Source organism: Monomorium pharaonis, chromosome 10 (assembly GCF_013373865.1).
Source record: "Monomorium pharaonis isolate MP-MQ-018 chromosome 10, ASM1337386v2, whole genome shotgun sequence".
Taxonomy (NCBI): Eukaryota; Metazoa; Arthropoda; class Insecta; order Hymenoptera; family Formicidae; genus Monomorium; species Monomorium pharaonis.
The window spans coordinates 2,156,553-2,177,935 of record NC_050476.1 but is presented as its reverse complement, the minus strand read 5'-3'; the positions used below and the strand labels follow the sequence as shown (position 1 = coordinate 2,177,935).

At 41.6% G+C, this 21,383-nt stretch overlaps 1 protein-coding gene across 2 annotated transcripts; it reads left to right on the top strand.

The window, feature by feature from the left end:
• Nucleotides 1–110: 110 nt before the first annotated feature.
• Nucleotides 111–1,930, top strand: LOC105829488 (seipin). 2 transcript variants are annotated; one of them, XM_012668374.2, is made up of 5 exons: nucleotides 111–334; nucleotides 705–850; nucleotides 930–1,132; nucleotides 1,256–1,532; nucleotides 1,610–1,930. In XM_012668374.2, exons 1-5 carry the CDS (start codon nucleotides 111–113, stop codon nucleotides 1,771–1,773), a joined length of 1,014 nt encoding a protein of 337 aa, XP_012523828.1. In that variant the 3' UTR covers nucleotides 1,774–1,930. The 2 variants fall into 2 exon arrangements, with proteins under 2 accessions (XP_012523828.1, XP_036148956.1); XM_036293063.1 differs by lacking the exon at nucleotides 111–334 and adding an exon at nucleotides 467–607.
• Nucleotides 1,931–21,383: the final 19,453 nt, after the last annotated feature.

The following is a 21,383-nucleotide window of genomic DNA, read 5'->3' as shown; positions in this document are numbered from 1 at the left end:
CAATAGGTATTTGATTCGTCGTTATGTAATATCAAACTGTCGGGCGCATAGCTGACGTCTTCCAAAACGTAAAAACGTTTGGCGCGCGTTTTTGGGAGCAATTGTGCAAAATGTTGATCTCGAGATTGATACGTGAGATCGGTAGGAGATGGTTCAACGTGCGGAAGACCACCAGGCAGAGCGTGCAGTCTGCCAGAGACACAGTTTTTCGCGGTGGTGTCATCGTCGTTAGCACTGTCTTCATAGTTTGGCTGTCGATATTCCTTTACACGGTCTTTTATTACTCCTACATGCCCAGCATGTCGTACGTGCGTCCCGTGCATTTACAATTCAAGTAAGTTTCACTTGTTATTCTGTTCTATTTACGTTTCAAAAAATATATGATAATGACAGCGGTAATGCTCAGGCGCGTCATGCTTTCCAAAGGTGTCAAAGTCTAAAGTTCGCTACTAAATCGTCAACATAATCATATTGATAAAAAATGGAGTAGAATACATCAGTACTAGTATATATGATATTGATTGTTTTTCTAGGGAGTTACAATGACTCCTGTTACACAAACTTTCATTCGTCTATATAGAAATTCAACAGTAGAACATTTAATAAAGTTTGTTTCTATAAAAGATAAAGATAATTAAATTAAATTGTGATAAACAGTACTAAGTTATATTAAATAATAACCAAATTTAAATCTCGATATTTAGATCGTGCGACGAGAAGAAAGGAATTTGCAGTTTTCCACAAGCCCATGTGCAGCTGACCAAGAAACAGCAGCTTTTGATGGTAGGTCAGCCGTACAAAGTAAATCTACATCTAGAGATGCCAGAATCACCAGCGAACAAAGAGCTCGGTAAAGTTTCCAATCATAGATGTGTAATCGTTTCTGTCTATAAGAATGTCACGATCGAAAGTTAATTTTTTGTCTCAAGGTATGTTTATGGTTTGTGCGCAATTGCGAAGTCGTGACGGATACCTCGTGGACCACACGTGCAAACCAGCTATGTTACATTACCGCAGCACGCTGTTACATACGCTTACAACTCTCACATTTTCACCTATGATGATTTTCGGAAGTGTTGAGGAGAAGCAAGACGTTGTTCTCGAATTGTTTGGCAACTTTGAGGAGGATCAGGTAAGAGAGTCTTGGCAGGATTTTAAAAATACAACTTATAGTTTATAGTTTTACAAGCGATCTTTAATATCGAGATGTTATTATCGAGATCTTTAATATCGAGATGAATTTCAAATATTTCAGAGTCATCCGGTAACAATTATTTTTATTGAGATTCAATCACGACATATAGAATTTTACTCCGCCAATCTCATGATAAATGCTCACTTGTCGGGATTACGTTACTGGATGTTTTATTGGCCCATTCTATCAGCCTGTATTGGCATTGGTACAAATTTGTTTTTCATAATGCTCGTATGCACAATGTCGTACATACATTTCGGCACCGAGGAGGAAAGTTCGGACGAAAATTTCAGTTATGAAAAGGGCGAGATAGATGATAACGATCTTAAAACCGACTGTAAGTTATTTTGTAATATGTTTATTTTAACGTATGATTCGATGCGTTGGGCTTAATAAGAAAATCATCCTTTAAAGTGTCAGATACATCATCTCAGGAAGACACATTATCCGTAACGGATCTCAAAAGTGAGGAGAAGAGTATAGAGGAGGAAAAACTTGTTAAGGGAGAGCCGAGCTATATCCAGGAAATTTCCACATTAATTGCCGAGTCATCGAGTAGCGCTTCAGCTATTAAATAATAAATAAAGTTATTATTACGCTTAGAAACGTGATTAGTCTGTGTAATATAAAAATTTTACAAACAGTTATAGGTAATTTATAATCGAGAGCTATTAATGAAGGAAGGAAAACTTAAGAGAGAAATGGAAAAAAAATATATTTTCTTATTTTCTATAAGTCTTTTATATTTGAACCTTACGTTATTCGATATTATTTCAATGATATCTATAGCCATCTATCAATATGTCGATCCTACGTCAAAATATGTTACAGCCAAAGAAATTGCACATATGCGCCCTGATGGAATTCAAGGACGGCGAGTTTTTGCACCGTCCTTTGCTCTAGAGCTTCTGCGGAATACTCGTTTCTAAAAATACTCGATACGCTACTTCGATGGCAATCTTTTTTTTTTTTTAATACAAATATTTTGTGATAATAATATTTTGCATCCGGTTACGAATATTATCGAAAAATTTCAAAGCAAGCTCGCAGATTTTTATTTCGAGAATCTTTTAAAAAAATTATGTCGCCTATTTGACATTATTTCAGTCTAATTTATTTCGGATAAGGATGTACGATCGTAAAAGGACTTTGTTCCCCCATGTTATGGACCGTCAAAAAAGTTTTATGGTCCCCTGGCTGCCTAGCAACCCACAATACAACCGAGCCATGCTGGCTGGATCTATTTATCTTTCTGGAAGGAAGATTTCATTAGGGTACAATAAGACGCCAATGACGCCAAGCCGTGGTATTTCACTAAAAAATTAAAATATGAGCTTCATAACGAGATTCAAAATCTTGTATCAAAATCTGACAAAAATTAATCTGGTATTAGCATTTAAATGCTAATGTATTTTGAAGATACAGTTAAGATGAAAAATAATCTACATTGGCGCCTGCACAGTATATATCTCGTAATATTCTAAAGATTCTTTGAAATGAAACAAATGTGCATACATTAGAATATTTTAAAGATTCTTTGAAATTAAATACATGTGCATACATTAGATAAGCGCCATATAAATGTCTTCCGTTTCTAAAATAATCTTCGTTTCTAGATATATCATGAAGAGTGGTCATCCCCTAATTAATAACTAGAAGATATTCCAGTTTCTTAATCAGCGCGCAGAATATTTGCGATTATTCCTCTCGGAGGTGCAAAACATCTGCCGACAATCTGTGCGCGTGTATGTATTGTGTGTGTATGTGTGGGAGGGAGGGGGGGTCCAACGTGACGCGGCTTTCTCGGGAAGTGTCGTGAGCGCCGAAAGTGGATTCTACCAGCAGCAGCTGGACCACGAGAGGCGTCGCGTTTTGGGATAATCTTCGGGGTTAACCGCAGGTGCAATTCATAACATTCGGACGCGACGTTGAGAGACACTGGCTGCCTCGGATGACTGGTCGGTTAAGTCGAGATACCGGTCCTCCTATCGTAGAACTAGCCGGGGCTCGAGGAGCGCCGAGTGTAGCGATAGTCATTCCAGCTTCCGTGAGATCTCACGCACGGGCGCGCGAACGCGCGTGTATGCGCGAGAGAGTGCGTGAAGGGAGGCTGGAGAGAAAAAGGAGATGAGGCGCGCGACGCGTAGAGAAGGGGGATGAACGCGCTAGGAAGCCGAAGGGAGACGCGAGATCCGTCGGGAATGAGAGGAAAAAGAAAGACAAAGAGAGAAAGGGGGAAGGGGGGGGGAAGAGGAGGGAGAGCGCGCGGAGAAGATAATTTAACAACCGTGTACAGGCGTTGGTCGTGGTCGGCCGGTCGTGGCCGCTTCGGCCGTCCTCGCGGAGGCTCGTGAAGCTTCGGGCACGCGAGAACCACGCGCATCAAGGTCGCGGCCATCCACCTTTCCCTCGCGGCAAGTGCACGCGCAGGCAGGCTACGCCGTCGACGTCGGGGTCCGGCCGACCCGGCGGCCAACGCCGCAACCAGGATGACCGGCTGTCTCGGTCCCCAGGGACGCAGCCGCCGTTAAAGGAAGGGGTTCCACGAAGTGCGAGCGGTCCCGACCCGATCCTCTCGATCAACACATCGTGCGCCGAGCAAGAATCTCTTACTCGCTATCCATTAGCTTAATTCAATTTCTTCGCGCTCTTTCCGCAGGGTCTTCGCCAAGGATCCCATTGTGTAACGATTGTAAAACTTTTGTAGAGACAGGATACTCCTACGAGGGCACTTAATAACGGCCCTTTTGCACGGATTGCAATTACCTCTTCTTTATAGTTACGTAATTTAGGGGACGATGACAAATGGATCCAATTAACGCATATCGATTCACATATATTATATATATATTTTTTGAACGTACCTAATATTTTATGATCATTTTGGAAAACGATTATATAAATTCAGCTGTTACTTGCGTCATGAAGAAAATTAGAAAGTTGAGGTAATTTTAAGATCCGCGAAAGTATATTAAAAAAGATGCAATCTTCTTTAACGTATCTCCTTTAGCTTTTTAAGATAACATGTGGAAAGAGATACCTTCTTGGTATCGTCATGAATTTCTCGATTCCGATCACTTTTTTATCGGTTTAAAATGGTTAACAAATTCAAAAAATATTAAAAAATTCATAAACATATTTTTAAGTTTTTAAGACAAATGTCTGTACTTTATTTTGGAAAAAATAAAATTTATGATTTAATTGCTTATTTTCCATAAGTCGGTCAGATGAGAAATATTCATGATGATATTTTAAGGGTTATTAATGCTACCACTAAATATATAATGAATGAAAGTTCAGATATTTTATATATTTAATTAATTGTAAGTTAAATAAATACTTGAGTTAATAATTTAAAAAAATTATTCAAGTCAATCAGTGTAAGTCACTTGATTTTTAAAATTAGCGAATTAATACTCGATGTATCTAATAGCTCAGCACTTCAAAAGTTTAAATTTTGACAATTTAAAAAGCAATATTTAAGATAATTAAAGGATTTTCTTCTGATGCCTTTTTCAAGACATGTTTTAAGTATTTTCTCAGCAAACCGCTTCGTACGAAGCGTGGAATTTTTATTTCTCGGTATTTAGCGCAAGCTACGGAATTATTCAACATTGTGGTATCTTAATTAAAGCGGGGAACACTATATTTTATTACGCAGGCTGAAGAGATGGTCAAGAGGGGCTACGGTTTTCAGGCGAGTTACAAAAGCTTCAACGTTAGAATAGAATTTTAGAAATTTCAAGGTTTAACGAAGAAGGACAAAGTGGCGTTCCTTTGTGCGAAGCAGCAATTTTTTGGGGGGCGACACAAAAATGTATTTCTAGAGTAATCTCGCGGTGCTCATTTGCGAGGGAATTAAGCGACGGCCGCTGCGGCCCTGGCCGAGAGAAAGGTGTTGTGAGCGAAGTCCGTCCTTCGAGAAGAAGCTGGGTCCAGAACTAATCGTCAAAATATAAGGGAGCCCGCGCGTCGAGCCACCTGCTCGATTCGATAGGATACCGGTTACAATACATCAGCGAGAGGATATAGCACTATATTGCAGAAAATTACGGTGAGGCGCCGAAGCGGTGGAGGGACGCTGGTACATACACGCTGCGGTGAGATGCTGCCGCGCGCGCGCGCGCGCTCCTCGAATCCTTCTTTAAAAAAGGAGATTCGAGACGAGCTAATTTCCTTTAAATTCCGCGCACGTAGGCAGGTGTGTGTGTAACGCGAGCGGCTAAAATCAATAAGCACGGGATCTGCAATCTGGATGCGGACGGACGGAGGAAGAGATCGGATTGAGAACGGCGGATATCCAATCGTGCGCGCCGAGAGATACTCGAGAGGAGATCGTCTCGGTCCGAGGCGTGGAATTGAGAGACACGGTACAAAGGAGCATTCGCAAACTTTTTGTCTTTCTTCGTACGGTATCGACTTGAGATCAGTTTGGCGCAATCGAACGAAATCGAGTGCGTCGCGCGCGCGCGACTTCGTTCCCGCGATCTTCCGCGCGGCGGTACGCGCGGCCAGTCCCTCGGCCCTCGGCCATCATCATCCGGCACGATCTATCCGCCCATTTTTTTCTAGCCCCATTACACGTAATGGCGCAATTTGTGTGTAATGCTGGAACTCGGACGCTTCCGCCGGTCCTCGGCTGCGTCCGGCCACGCGAGCAACACGCGATCCGGCCTGGACCGGTTCGGGGAACCTGTACGTGTACCCCGACCGGAGTCTGCAAAGGAGGCGCAAAAGGGGAGAACCGGTTGCCGCCGTGTATCTTTCCTACCTGCCGACCTGCGTATATAAACCCCACCCCCTTCGGCCTCCTCAATCTACCTCGCCCTCTCATCCTACCGGTCTCTCTCTTTCTCTCTCCGTGTGCGCGCATACACGCTGATTTTTTGCCAGGAGGAAAGAGAGAAAGAGAACTGGGAGCAGAGCAGGCAACGCAGGAAGCGGGGAGAGACCAGAGCGGGCGCGCGCGCGCGCGAGCGAACGAGCGAGCGACCGAGCGAGGTATAAGCGGCACCAGAAGATGGCCGGGGGGTTTGACCCTGCCAAGAATCCCGCATCTGCCTCTGCTCCCCATCTCTCTCCTCCTCCCAACCGCGCGCTCCGTCCGGCGGCGGCTAATTTGCCGTCTCCGACTGACCGTGGAACCTGTTAGCGCAGCGAAATCAGCGCGAAGATACAGCCGAGAGAGAAGAGGCGGTTCGAAGATAAACAATCCGTCCGCCACAATGGCCGGCAAAAATATAGCCGATTAATAGATGGAAATTATTCAACGTCCCTCCGTCGCAATCTCCGCTGTCGCTGCTCCCACTGCCCCCGTACGATTTATTAATCTGCCGGTTTTAGTATGTGCTTAACGTTTTTCGTTTTATGGTCCATCCCCTCCCCTTCGGCAATTACCAGGCTGCGTTAACGCGTCGGGCGTCGATATCTTCATCTCGCGACGACACCGAGCCGACGAAAAAATAATCGACGCGGGCAGAGAGAAACCTAAGGCGAGCGTTTACGATTTCGAGTTTTTATCGCGACATCGCGACAGAAAACGCGGGGGACAAAAACGTGAAGGGATGAGGGAACGAGATTCCCCGTCCGTTGTTGTACGTTGCACCACCTATGGTATATGGATTTCAGAAGTGCTGAATAAGCGTTTTTAATGCATCCCACCGACGACGGCGACGTCCGGCGACGCGGCGACGATGGATTAACTCGTCTTCCTAATTCATTAAATTAAAAGTTTGCGCAACACGTTTTAGATATTTATCTCGACGGTTCTTTCTATCCGGTAGGGCGCGATTACGCGCTTTTGTTTTCAGCACGACGTAGTTACAGGCACCTCGCTCCCTTTCTCTCTCGTTCTCTGTCTCTCCGTCCTCCTTCCCCTTTTCGCTCGCCTTCTTATAATGCTCTTGCGCTCCTTCGTTCGTTCGTTCTTTCAGGATGCGCGCGCGGTGAAGCTGCTGCATCGGGTGTTTGTGGTTTCCCGCAGCCCCGCAGCGGAGAATGCACCTGGACTCTTGCGCCGACTTCACCAAGGTACAATCGGCAATCGCCGTTTGTCGGTTGTGCTCGGATTCCTTCACGACTGCAGGAAAAGGTAGAAAGAGGCAGGGGAGAACGAGAAAGAGCGAGAGCGAGAAAAGAGAGAGAGAGAGAGAGAGGGGGTGGGAGAGGGAGAGAGAGGTCATTTCTCTTTTGCGAGACGAGCCAAAAAATAATTCGTCGTAAGATTTATCATCGTTCCGTATTCTTCACGACGTGAACATCTGCATGGAGCAGAGAGCGACGACGCTCGGCCGAGCTCTTTTTATTTTTAAATTTTAATGACGGATTATTTGACGAGAATTCGGAGTCGACTGACTTGCTTTCAGCCGAAATGTCGAAAACGCCTCTCGAATTATAAAGCAAAGAGAAGGGCAAATAAATGTCCTCGCGAGTTAAAAGAGTATCCCATTAGCCATATCGGCATGCAGTTTGTAGAATTAAAAAATACATTTAAAAACATATTTAATAATTGATATGAAAATATTATTAAGCATCGAGATGCACTTCGAGCGGGAAATGGCGCTTCCTCTTATTTCTCACGGAAGAAAAAAATTATGCCTTTAATTGGACGCAAAATGCGTCAGTTCCCCATCAAATCTCGATAATATGCCGGTCCGTAAAAGTCGCGTGTCGTGATTTATCGACGATAGAAATCCACATTTGCGGAAAATACCGTGATCGTATTACCATTGAGACCTTTCGACAAGCAAGTTTCTCGGCAACGAGCCGCCATTACGCTTCTGCTAAGCCGTCTTAGCCGGTTTTACAGGTTTGGATTGACCACAGTAAGTTCACACATTACGTTGTTTCGTTTAAGCGAAATACCTTCGCAACGGTGCAATTGAAGTTTGAAGCTAAACTGCATGTAATGATACTTATAAAGTAGCGCTCTTCGTAGAGACTCCGTAACTTCGTCTAACGATCGTTTTCCTCTTTACGCAAAACGGCCTCTGTTATAATATAATTCTACCCTTTTTTTTTTATTAGGAAGCACCGCCACACCAGGCACTTACCGTATTAGTTAAAATCGCCTATTATTATCAACGTGAGCGCGAAAATAAATTGCCTTTAGAGCGCGAATTATCGAAGAGTACGTATCATCCGACCTGATTTTCCTAAAACTTGGACGTTCCCTGTTCATAAAAGCCCTGTACCTCGTAATATGCTCCCGGTCGTGGATGTGCATCTTCTTACAGAGACGGCATGCACACACGAAGCGAACAGATTCGCTAGTTGAGCAAGCGTCGTCGCTGAAGAGAAGCGATAGGATGCTGCGCACCTGCTTGCCTCCAGGCAACAGTGCTCGCTTCTTGTCTATACCCACCTCTTTCTGATCTATTCCCTCTTGCTTTATACCAGCGGTTTCCAACTTCCCTTTACACAACATTTTTATTGCGTACCATATTGAAGTCTCTTTAAAACCAGTTACGTATTTACGTCGCAAAAGACGAAAAATGAGAGACTTTATAGGATCTTTTTGAAATGGATTCATGTTTTACCGTTAAATTTAATTGTCGGACTATTCGGTGTCGCAGGCATCAAAAAGTTATAGAGGAAGGTAATCTGCGATTTGATCACTTCCCTTCACTTAACAAGTGACGGGCGATCCGCTTTTTTTTCTTCATAATTTAATATCGAACGGGCAAGTAAAATACGATATAAGAGTACGGATTAAACTCGCCGTCAAAAGCGGAATTAAACAGTCATTTCTCCGTGCCTCGCATAAACCATAAACGCGACCGTCTTTAATTATCCGTTAGTTTAACGGAACCTTTATTTTACGCTCTTCCCCGTGAAATATTCTATTTCATCGATCGTGCGACGCGGCGACACTCTCGTACGTCTTCTCGGCAAAGTTGGCAGCACTTCGCGCGCCGGCTAAAAATATCTTTAATTAATATGAATGCTAATGAGCTCTCCCTTGGAATTTCGAATTCCGCGGATCGTTCGAAATGCCCGTGGACCCGTAAAACGTCCACGAGGCATCAGTTGGGAATCTCTGTCTCGAGCGAACGCGAACACAGCAGAACATTCTCCTTCGTAATCCGGTTACTCTGGACATTATGTAGCCCAGTAGCAAGAGCGATACCTTACCCAGAGTCGCTGGCATAAAGGCTCTATTAAATTTAATTACAGCGAATAATAATTAATATTATAGCTTAAACTTTTTAAACTACGGATGCGCGTCTCTCTTTCTATCGCACCCGTATTTACGTACAAATCTCATCTCTTCTCTATATTCCTGTTTTACTTTCAATGACGCGCTCGTCGAAAACGAAGAGACACTTCGTTAGAAAGCGCGTTATATATGATAAATAAATCAATAAATTTGTATCCTGTAGAAATAATTGCAGTTAATTGCTTTTGCATTCATTTCGCGTCTCTCTCTCTCTCTCTCTCTCTCTCTCTCTCTCTCTCTCTCTCTCTCTCCTAGCAAAGCTGATTTCCCTCATGCGATGTATTATTAACGATAACCAGGGTATAAGTAAATGTGTAGATGTAAATTAGATATATGTGTCACACAGGATGTAAATTACGCCCCGAGCACTTATTTACATCGAAACAGCATCACGCTAGTCTAGTCTCGGATTACATTCATGTATTGTACATCTCTCTACGAGTATACATCCACGTCGGGTCGAAGAAGAGATTCCCCTGCCGCGGTATCACCAACCACCTTCGCCTCGCCATTATCCTTTCCACACACGTCTGTCACCGAGACCTTTCCCTCCCCTCCTCTCCCAACCCCTTCCCCGTACGTGGTCTAAAGTTCCGCCGGGGAAATTAGCGCGAAAATTAGCGTGTCCTCGCGGTTTCGGTAAAACGGCGCCGTTCGGCAAAATCCGAGCTGTTTAGAATTCGCTATCGGGAGATCGTGGCGCACAAAGAAGCACCCATGACACACACCCGGCGGTTAATGAACTTGCCGCGCGGGGTGGGAGTGCGGCGATCCACCACTCGATAGTTAAGACCTCGGGAGAAACAACTATTACGTTGAAGTTTGCACATTAATTTGACCGTTGGCCCGGGCTTCTCCAAACTTTGCCCGACTTGAGATATTCTTCAAAGTAACCGTACGAATCTCCTCTCTCCTCTGCTCCGGAAACTTGCTGGCGTCGCGCTATTGTGGGCAAAAGGCTTTCATTAGGAGCGGATGGCTCGCTTTAGCTCGGTAGCCTCGGCGAACCGACGACACGACGTATCGACGTGAAATTATTTCCGCGTGACTCGGCAATTTCCGCTCTAAATTCTAAATCTCCGTGCTTCACGAAGAAAACGCATATTACGCCGACGCGCACGTCATCGCCGCGCACACACGGCGATTTTATCCCGTGTATATGCGCTTTTAGTAGAGTAGTCGAACGCGCGGACTAAAAACCGAGTAACGGTAATCAGAGTACATCTCTCGCCGGCGCGCGATATATCAGTACAGTATATATATCCGCCTTTTCATGCTGTTTGTACCGTAGTAGTTCCCGCGCTCTTGCGAGAGCGGATAAAAGTAATTGCAGGAATGGCAAATAACGTTTTCGTCGGGGCCGCGGTGAACGTAAGCGGTTTCCGCTTATGACATTTTAACATCAACGGCATCATTGAATCCGTCTCGAGTATCACAACGACGGGGCTCGCAGAGACTCCGACGCGCGTGTTTTCACGGTCGCAAATGGAATATTTGCGCGGTGTAACGGCGAGAGGCAAGTAAATATTTAGGATGCACACTATGCGCCGCAATTTCCTCGTTCACGGAAACCGCCCCGGTGCCGAAGCGAGAATACAACGCAATTTCCACCGTGAACTTCCCTATCCTTTCCCTCTAACCCAGGAACGTTTTTACGGGAGTAGTTTTAACGGAAAAGTCACCGGCACGATGATGGTACGTCCGCCGATGCGAACGATGGAAATCCACGTTCAACGTTCCCTCGAAAAACGAAAGGATATTACTTTACAAATTTATATTTGACAGATTCGTATTACAAAGAAATATTAGAATTAAAAAATTTAAATAAAAGTTATTCGCCCTAGTATTTAATTCTCTGCCTACATTATGACAAGTTGCTTAATAATTCGAAAATAGTCGTCTGGAGCATTTTTTGCATCGCAGCGTCGGAAAAATAAAGCTCATCTAGCAGCAATTTTTTCTTTACTGATCTAACAATAAAATGAATTTAACAATAAAATAATTACCTAGCTTATTTTGTATATATTAATGATATATATAAAGTATTAAAATAAAAAGCTAAGAGATAGGCTAATGAATTAAATATTCGTACACGTGAGGGAACCGAAAACGTTTATCGACGCGAGACGGACGGATAATTGAAAGCAGAATGCGCGCGAGGGCACGACTGACTACCATCTCCATTCCCGCGATGCACTCGAGTGCAACAGACACCGGGGGGGCGTCATACAATCGCCGCCGACCCGCTGACACGTTTTGTTTTCGGTTCTCGTGTCAGCCGACTCAATTAACCGACGTGGCGGCGTCGGCCACTCCGCCTTGCTTTCCTCCGTTTCTTTCTTTTTCTTTTCCACACTCGCATGCATCAGCCGCGCGCCTGTCTGTCTATCCGTCCGTCCGTCCATCCCTTCCCGGCTTCTTCTCTCCTTCCTGCTATTGCACGTGCGGGCTTGCGTTTCATTTCGACGACACATCCGCCGCCGGCTTTCGCGAGGACACGTACCGCGCGACGCGTTTTAATTGCACTCCCAATTAGTACACGCGCTCGATCAAGGACCACTCCATCACCGATTGGTACCCACCAATTATTAACGTTCGACTCTCTTTTCAAGAGGGGGTGGGCAGCGTTACGTATAATAATATATGTTTAGGACCCTCCTTTTCCCCTACTCGCAATCAAGCATCTGTTTACGCGTCGTAATAAAGTCAGTAACGAATTTCTCGCCGCGTGAGAGGAAACGCGGTATCCGCACGGACGCGGACGCACAAGGGACGCCTACTGAGAATTACGGGGAACGACGATACCATCCTGTCCCTTATGAATTTAAACCGCAAATTTACTTAACGAGCACGCAATGATCAATAAATTACCCCCTTCAAAACGTCGTTCGTTCCTATTTGTCCGCTCTATTATTCATTCGATCTGTTTCTTCTTTCTTCTGTATGTGATATAAAAGAATTTACAATTCACGAAACTCATTTAAAAAAACTATTTTAGCTCTGTAAAAATTAAAAATTTTGTGAGATAAATTATCCCGCACAAAAAGAACGGTTTTGTTAAAGTATCTGAAAATTTAACTACAGATAGTTACATGGGACAGTCAAGCTTGTTGTTAAAATGTCAAAATGTTTTGCAGCATCATTATCGCTCGAGTGTCCTACATCTACATAATCATTTTCATAATTGAACAAAATTATTTTCAGCTTTGCAGCTCGCTAAATTTTTAACTACTTCAGCAAAACCAATTTTTTTTTGTACGATGGCAAAATACCTAATATCTAGTTCTCTGCAAATTTTATTCGAGAATGATATAAACACTGTTCTAATTTAATAAAATAAAATAAAATTAGAAGAGAAAAAAATAAGGAAAAACATCTTGAAATTTGTTAAAAATGCGATGGCCGTGCGATTACGACACGTTTCTAAACGGTGAAAATTTAGCCTCTTCGAATTATACAGCTTGTTATCGCGCGCAAACAGAGAAGGCACGGACAGCGGAATGACATTAACGAATAACCGCACATGAGAGGCCTCGTAGCACTCTGTCTCGCTTGCCGCAGCACCACCAGGCCTCGTCCCACTTCCTCGACCCTACAATTTCTCTGCCGGTTTCCCCACGCGACCCTCGTGACCGAAGCTGCACGCTTTAACCGACCTCGGGGTTGTGCTTTCGTGAAATCTGGCCAAACTTTCGTCATAAATAAAGGGTAAACAACGCCACCTCACCCTTCCACTTTGCTCTTTCTCTTGCCGAGTACTCGTAACTCATGGCTCCTGTACTCCTTATGTCAGCCACCGCTATTCGATCAGATTTCTTTTCGGACACGACACCACTCGACTTTCCTCGCGTATTGATTTTCAAAATAAAAATTAACAACTTGGATTATTCGATATTAAAAAATGGAAAGAAAATTTTATAAACTAAATGTTACAAGATGGATTGCATTTGCCTTTCTTCTCTATTATAATTTATTTGTTGATGTGGAAAATAAAAGTATTGCGTTGCATTTAAGATGCGTAGATGAATTTTCCAAGTTTTCGCTGGAAACTTCGGTGGAAACTTTCCTCGTGCGCTTCCTTTTCTTTACTTCTACTTTGTGACATTACGAGATGTTGTGTAAACGTCTGTGTCAGCGGGAGTGAAGGGCGTGGGATACCGCACGATCGAGGTTAAAGACACGAACGATTAGGGCGAAAGCGATTCCCGAGGGACGTATCCCATCCCTCCTGCAACACTACCCCAATCTTGTTTGCGACCTCACATTATAACTTCCTTAAAGCCCCGCGCGTCGTCGCCCATCTTTGGCAGACATTCTCATCTCGTAAGCCCTAATCGTAACAAGCGGGATCGCGCGATTTTGATCCCCGTAAGAGTGGCTCACGTATTCCCGCGGATTACCAGCCAATTTAAGACGGCGGCTACGTCGTTCTAACAAAATTCCTCGTTATTGGCATACTCGCGCGCGCATTTTCCTTTCCACCCTTTCGAAAAGTTTCGCTCGCGTACACACGGCACTTTCGGTGTTGGAGGATTTATCGCTCGTTCCTGCCTCCGGCTCCGGCGATTTAACTTTAGCGCGTTTCGATCCAGCCGAGTTTTGTCCTTTGTATCTATGCGGCACGGGTGAAGCCGGATCTGCCAGCGACGAGATATATGGGACGTCGGCTGGGGGTGCGCTCTTTGAAGATAGGAAAATTGTTCGGAAAGAATTAGGTTCAGCGACGTTATAACGAATAGATATGCTCCACGGTGAAATTAAAAAACCATCTTGCAAACGGTGACAAAAAAAAAACGATAAAACAAAATTTATGTAATTTTTAACAAAGATAAAATTTTTCAACTTGATTAAATTTCTTCAGTTCAAACATTTACACAGAACGTCGTGTTATTTTCACCAATAAAACTTTGCCAGATTTGTCAAACTACATTCACTTATTGGCAATATAAAAATAGTTCCTATCGGTTCAAACATTTATGTATTTTAGATAAATATATAAATAATTGAATTAAAGTTTCAGAAAATATTTTAATGCTTAAATACTACTTGAAGAAACTGAAGAAATTTAATTAAAAAATTTAGTCAAATTAACAATTTTTTTCCTCAGTGTACAAGAAAAGTGTTTTTTCAATTCTAAAGATTTTATTTTTAATTTTTTTTTCTTGATGTTGCATCAAGTAACAAGTCGACCGTGTATAATTAACAAAAAATTTAAAGTTTAGAAAATTTTGAAGCTCTAAAAAGTTTTTAAAGAATTTTCGCGTTATGTAATATTATACGTAAAATCAAAACAGTATTTTTAGTCTCATCATAAAGGAGTTTTTAAGTATCTTAAGTTTGAAATTATTTGCTTCGATCGAAATGAATAATTCATTTACGTTATATTTACTCACTTTATGCAACTAAAAGATAGTGACGTGAATGAGAAATACGTCGCGATGTGAAACAAGTTTGAAATATATTTGCATGCAGAAAATTAATTTATGGTAACCACTGGCACATAAGTAGTACTAGTAAATTTAATGCTTTGGAAATTTCTAATTACATATTATTATATTGCTCATTTGCTACAACAACAATATAACTCAAAAAAACGAAGTTTTCCAATTGGAACATTATAAATCATCAAAATTTTGTAATTGTTTAAATTTTTATATAAATGTAATTTTAATGTAACGATTTGGCTTAGTGATTGCAGAGGAATAAAAATATCATAGTTCTTCTCTCAGTGTATTCAACATTCTCTTTTCTTTGCAGACAACTCAGAAATTAACATTTTTGAGTTATTGTAGCAAATTAGCGATATTCATTTAAAGAAGAATGCATGTGTGTGTTAAAAAACTTTACCTTTCTCAACATTGATGTAGCAAGCAATATAATAAAAGTTGTTAAACCTATAAAAGTTTTATCAAAGTCTTGTTAAGTTAAAAAAGAATACGGCACTTTTTAATATTAGATTTTAAGAAAAAATATCAAACAACGTTCATTAAAATCGTGATACTTTTACAAAAAATGCACGTATTGAAACACACCTATGCGACGATTGTTTTACATGCTATTTGGCAAATGCTCGAAGCGGCTAATATTATATAACCGTTCGTTATTTTGAATATTTAAACGTCAAAACGTAATACGAGCATAATTATTATAGCTATTGCAAATCATTAAATCCGTTTGGCTTGCGCTCAGTGACATATCGTAATTTTAGTCGCAACATTGAATAATTGTTATTAAGCTCGCATAAATACTGGTATGATCGGCGAGAGGACCGACACCGCCGGCATATTTTTAACATTAGATTTCGCAAAACCGTGCAAATTAGATAATATTATAATACTCATAAATAAATCTCATGACTTTAGTTTTCAAATGTCAAGTTTTTTTTTTGGCAATTAATTCCATAATGTGTATTCTCATAATACGTTACAAAAAGAAAAACTATAAATCATAAATATTGCGTCTACTGTACCTACAATGCCTTACAGCTGTACTGTAATTAGCTACCCACTTTGATACCGACGTTATGACTTTCGCATGTCGTGCTGGTTTTGAAGGAAACCAGCTCCTCTGTGCTCAAAGCGCTTTGCTTAAAGAGCGCAGCCAAAGCTAGGAAACTCCAAGTAGTGGTTATGATGCGGTTATCCGAAGCAGGCTTTATAATTAATTCCATTGTTTGAGTCGGTTGCATGATAAAGATACATACACATTTGTATATATATTACATATAAATTTGTACATATATATATATATATATATATATATATATATATATATATATATATTTGTGTATATGTATATACATATGTATGTATGTATATAAGTGTAATATCAACAATTACAGAGGAACTATAATCGGTCGTCTTGACACCTCCTTTATGTAGCACGGTATATCATTAATCGCGCCGCGTGTGCTATATACCGTCTCCGCATCTCTATAGCGAGATCAAATGATTACACGTGGTCGCGTGTGACGTGTCACGAAAGGTGTCACGGGAATACGTGAAGAAGAAATTTTTATGCATATTCACAATGGGCTACATAAAAGCGTTTAAAAGCAGTTTCTTTTCGCCGGTTTCTTTTGCTATTAATAATGAAGGGACAAATTGTTTTCTTTTTCTTTTCGAGGGTTACAATTCATTGAAGCCGTCCAAATGACAAAGCGAGATCGTAGGAGTACGACGACTCCTCCCTCACTGTGCGATCCGATGAACGATTTTTCCGTTTCCAAGCAAAGCCCGCGGAGTCGAGAGGAGGCGTCATTCTTCTTAACGGGGCGGAAACGTTTACACGTACCAGTACGCCCGGGAACACGCCGTAGTCTGACGCTCAAGCCGCTTAACAGAGTTTTCACGAGAATCTCGTAAATGCCACGTTTCCAGGGCGGCCCGCAAACCGACGAGGAAGCACGCACGTACACCGCGAGCACGGCGGACGGGCTGCTTGAAGAATGGCATGTTGCGCGAACCGGCCTGAGATGCTCGTAAGGGTAAATGGACGACGGGGAAACTCGGTGAAGGAGGAGGTGGACGAGGGAGAGAAGGACGAGGAAAGATGACGGAGGGTGTGAGAGGATAGGACAGAGAGCGGATGGTGGATAGGTAGGCAGAAGGATACGGAAGAAGCTTCGTTCGCGCAAAGGAATGATGTATGATCTATCCGTGCCACGCTCTGCGGTGGCGAGATTTTCAACCCCTTCATCTTTCCGTACTTAAATCCTATCCCTCTCGTGCCGTGCCCAGCCGTGACCAGCTCGCCGCACGAATTGATGGTGACCGTCTTCATAAAAATGACCATAATGCATTCCCGGGGTAGACTTGATCCAGTTGCGCGCGGCTCACCATTTTTCTCTATATTTCCCTTTTGACATACGGAATAATTTTGTATGATTTTTATAACAACTGTCTTATAATAAGCCGGGTTTTGTACAAATTATTCAAATGTTACTCTTCTTTGAAATAAGCTAAATAACGTTCAAAAGGATTATTCCCATACATTTTCATATTTAGAACAGGATTTATTATATGAAAGAAATGTACACAAATATAATCCCAGACAACACCGCACATAATAGATATAATGTCGCACAACGTATACATGTATTATATCTCTGTATAAGTATTACATCTGTGCTATATTCGGTGTTGGCCGGGATATACGTATATTACGTAGTCAATATACATTATTAGTTGGATTTTTCTTTGCCTTACAAAAAACCAGGAACAAAAAATTTATACGAGCATGCAATATGCTCTGACCGTTCTCACGTAAGTTTCATTCTCTGTACTTTTAGATCAAAATTACAGCAAGCCGTTTCCTAAACGGGGTTGCAACCCTTTGCAACTCTCGAGCATAGAAACCATTTTCCCTAAATAGTACACGAAAGCCTCGCTAGATGACATCGCATGTAATATAAGAGTTGATTACGCACATTTGTTATAAAAAATATTTTTTGGCATCCGATAGCTTCTGCTGTAGCCTTTTACTCTACGCCGTGTACGAAACCTCGTTTTTTTTTTCTACGGACTAGGTAATATGTAGAAAACCAAAAACACCGAAAGTCAGATATGCAAGAGAAGAATGTGCGAGTTAGAATTCTATGACAGAGTGAATCGACTATTGTCCGCGACTTATGACAAATAACTTTCGGCGGAGCGCTTAAGGGTAAACACAATTCCTAGCACTCTTCGTTACGTCATCTGGCTGTGTTTTGTGCAGCGTGTAAAGCTCTTCCACGGTTGTTCCGCATGGTCCACAAGACACGACAAGAGCCGGCGAAACAAACAATGTACTTTGCAGTAACGCGTTTTACGTACCTTTCTTTACAGCCCCATGGCCCATAGTGTGCCGCACGATACGCTTTGTTACAAGACACACCGAGTTTGTTTCTCAAAGCACCGCGACACTCTTGTGTGCGTGGTGCATAACGCGGATTATTCCTTGCAAAAATTCCTTTTTATGTTAACAAGAAAAATGTAATAACCATGTCTTTTGAGATCAACTGATTTTCGCGCAACTCGTTTTGGAATATTCGTTATTCCGCTCCGACATAACGTTGTCGTTTTGTCATTCAAAATAGACGAATTGTTTTAAAAAAGACTACATTACGAATTTAATGGAAACGCTATTTAAAATATTTGCTGAATTATGCAGTGAAAGAGAGAGAGAGAGAGAGAGAGGGGCGGGCGTTTCAGTCTTGCTTTTGCTCCCACTCCATGCATTTATTTTCGCGGCTGGATACACTTCTTTCGACCAGGAAAGCTGCGAGCTAATGTAACGGTTTAATTAAAGAATCTTACTTGGTAATCAAGTCACTTTTACTTAACGCAGGCAAAGGAATACTCTGCAATGACAAATTGTTAAAATAGTTGGTCATCTATGCGCAACTTTGCCGACGTTTTGTCGGGAAATAGTTGGCAAAGAAATTTAGAAATTAAATACAATTTGTAATTAAAGTGCACATCGTAATTAAATAAAAATAATTTTAGCATAAGCAATTAGTTTTTATCATACAGCGCGATGATTACCATCGGAAACGATTAACTTTAAAAATTACGTAAACATTGCGCGAGCGAGAAATAAATAAAACTCGAGGCGCACAAAACTTTCACCCGACTTATTTGTTAATCCCTTCAAATTTAATCGGCTTAGGTAAAAGGATTAAGTTACACAGAAGCGCGAGAAGAAAGGGAAGGAAGAAGATATTGGTACAATCACACCGCCTATTTCTCCGCTAGACTGGACAAACTTTCGTAACTCTTCAATTTCCTCCGTACACGCCAAACGTAATGGAAATTTCAGACGAATAAACTACCGAACCAACTTTTATATCTTTCCTCTTTACCTCCGGGAGAATAACTCACCCGAAATATGTGGCGATATCTTATATATGCATGACTTTCCGTATAAAAGAGACAATATTCCGTCTTATTTCAAAGTTCTCAATAAATCGATTTATTTTGGGATATCCTGTACGATTTATTAAACGGTAAAAATTTCAGCGTCAATCTCTTCTGCGCTCTCGGTATTACAAGCAATTTAAACTGCATCGATATGCGGCGGGGAGATTTATGGAACTCATGGATAGTCAATTCGTGGTGCATCGATTGACAGATATTTCTGAACAAACGGCCTAATCAAGTGTGAATAACATGCGCGGGGCGTTAATAGCCTCGACAACAATCCGACGATGAAACGGTAGTGATTTTAAAACTGCCAGCCGATTTTCCAGGAGGGAATTGTTTTCGGTCGGAATATGTGATTTTACGTTGAAAATAACGTTACGTAATATTTTGACGCGACGCCATTTGCGAGTCTGCTATTCATTTAGAAATGCGATGCTGTCGAACATCGAAAATTCAATATAGTATTCTGCTACACGAATAGCCACGCCTGACTTACGTATCAGTAATTTTTATTCATGACACCCGTCTTCTATTAATATCACGTTAATATCAGAATGCTACTAAACGTTATCGCATCTATATTCTACTATTGATTTGCTTTATATAATATTATTACTGTTACTGGGGATTTGCATCGCATTGCTTTAAATAGATTAAATAGATAAATTAGTTTCGCGCTGTGGAGAGAGGTTTAACTTTAATCAGACAGAGGCTGCTCGTTACGAGCTCACTATTGGAAAATTCGCCCGAAATAATATCGTGGCAAAGTAACGCACTCGTCTCTGTCATTCGTTTCTTTCTCGCAAATTCGCAAAACAGCGGAATGTAACAGTCCCGTTAACAAAGCGATGGAATTACAGAAACTCAATACGCTTCAAACAAATTTTTCTTAATGCAAAAAAATGGCAAGAACTTTCATTCTTTATTTTTTTTTCTTTTTTTCTCATTCTCGGTTTTCGCCGAAGAATATGCAGAAGGTAGATTAATTTAGCTTTGAAAATTCGACCCATCTTACGCGCGTCCCGCGCGCAGCTCTAGACTTTCCCTAGATTTCTATAATATTCCTACGTTCTTTCTCTCTCCCTCACACAGAGATGGGGTACTCGTTCTCATAATTCATCTCACGGTTCCGTGGATTCAACGAAGATTTTACAATGTCTCGTACAAGCAAATTACGCGAAACCCGTCACATCGACATCTTGTCTTTTGATTAAGTAATACTTTGTCGTCAACTTTTCATCTCGCCGTGGTAATTTCACTCACTCGTTTTTTACACTCTAGCTATTCTGACAGTTTCCACCCGTCTCACGCCCCCCTCCCCCTCTTTCTTTCTCTCTCTACACCTGCCCGATTTCCACTTTATAGTTAAAAGCGTTCGACATTTGCTATATAAATCTTCTACATAGATCCATTTAAAATGCGTAACGAAATTGATCGCTCTGCTGCATCCGCTCCTAGCATAAAACCATTCATCTTTTATTAATTCCTTCCTCATCCCTTATGGCAAAATTTTAATTAAAGCGGCCTATTTGTAAAGAGCGTATTGACCTATCGAAAATATTTTTCACATACAAGAATTAATTTTAAGGGATTATTGTGAAATATAGGGAACTGTTGTGGTGAACGTGTTGGTCTCCTAAACCGTAGCTCTTCAACATTTTACTTTATGTAAGAAATATTTAATATATAAAACATCAAGCAACAATTTTCAACGTTTGTTTTCATATAAATTCAATATGATAATTATATAATAAAAAACAACTCAAGTGTTACCACATTCGTGGCAACTCTTTACCGCGACGATCTATCGCTTAGCTAGTAAAAGTTTCGCGCGCAGTTGATAAGTATAAGACATTAGAGTGTTGTATTAATTGCGAGGCAAATGTAATGCGAGTATAAGGTCAGTTAATACTAAAATGTCTCGTTAAGAAACAATTTCTCGTCGCGCCTCGGTCATCTTATCCTCTCGAGGAAAACTCCACCGACTCCTCAACTACCCACTTCTCTTTTCTCATTGTTTCTCCCTTACGGCCCTTACACCTTTAGCGCTTTCCTTGTCTTGTAAAAT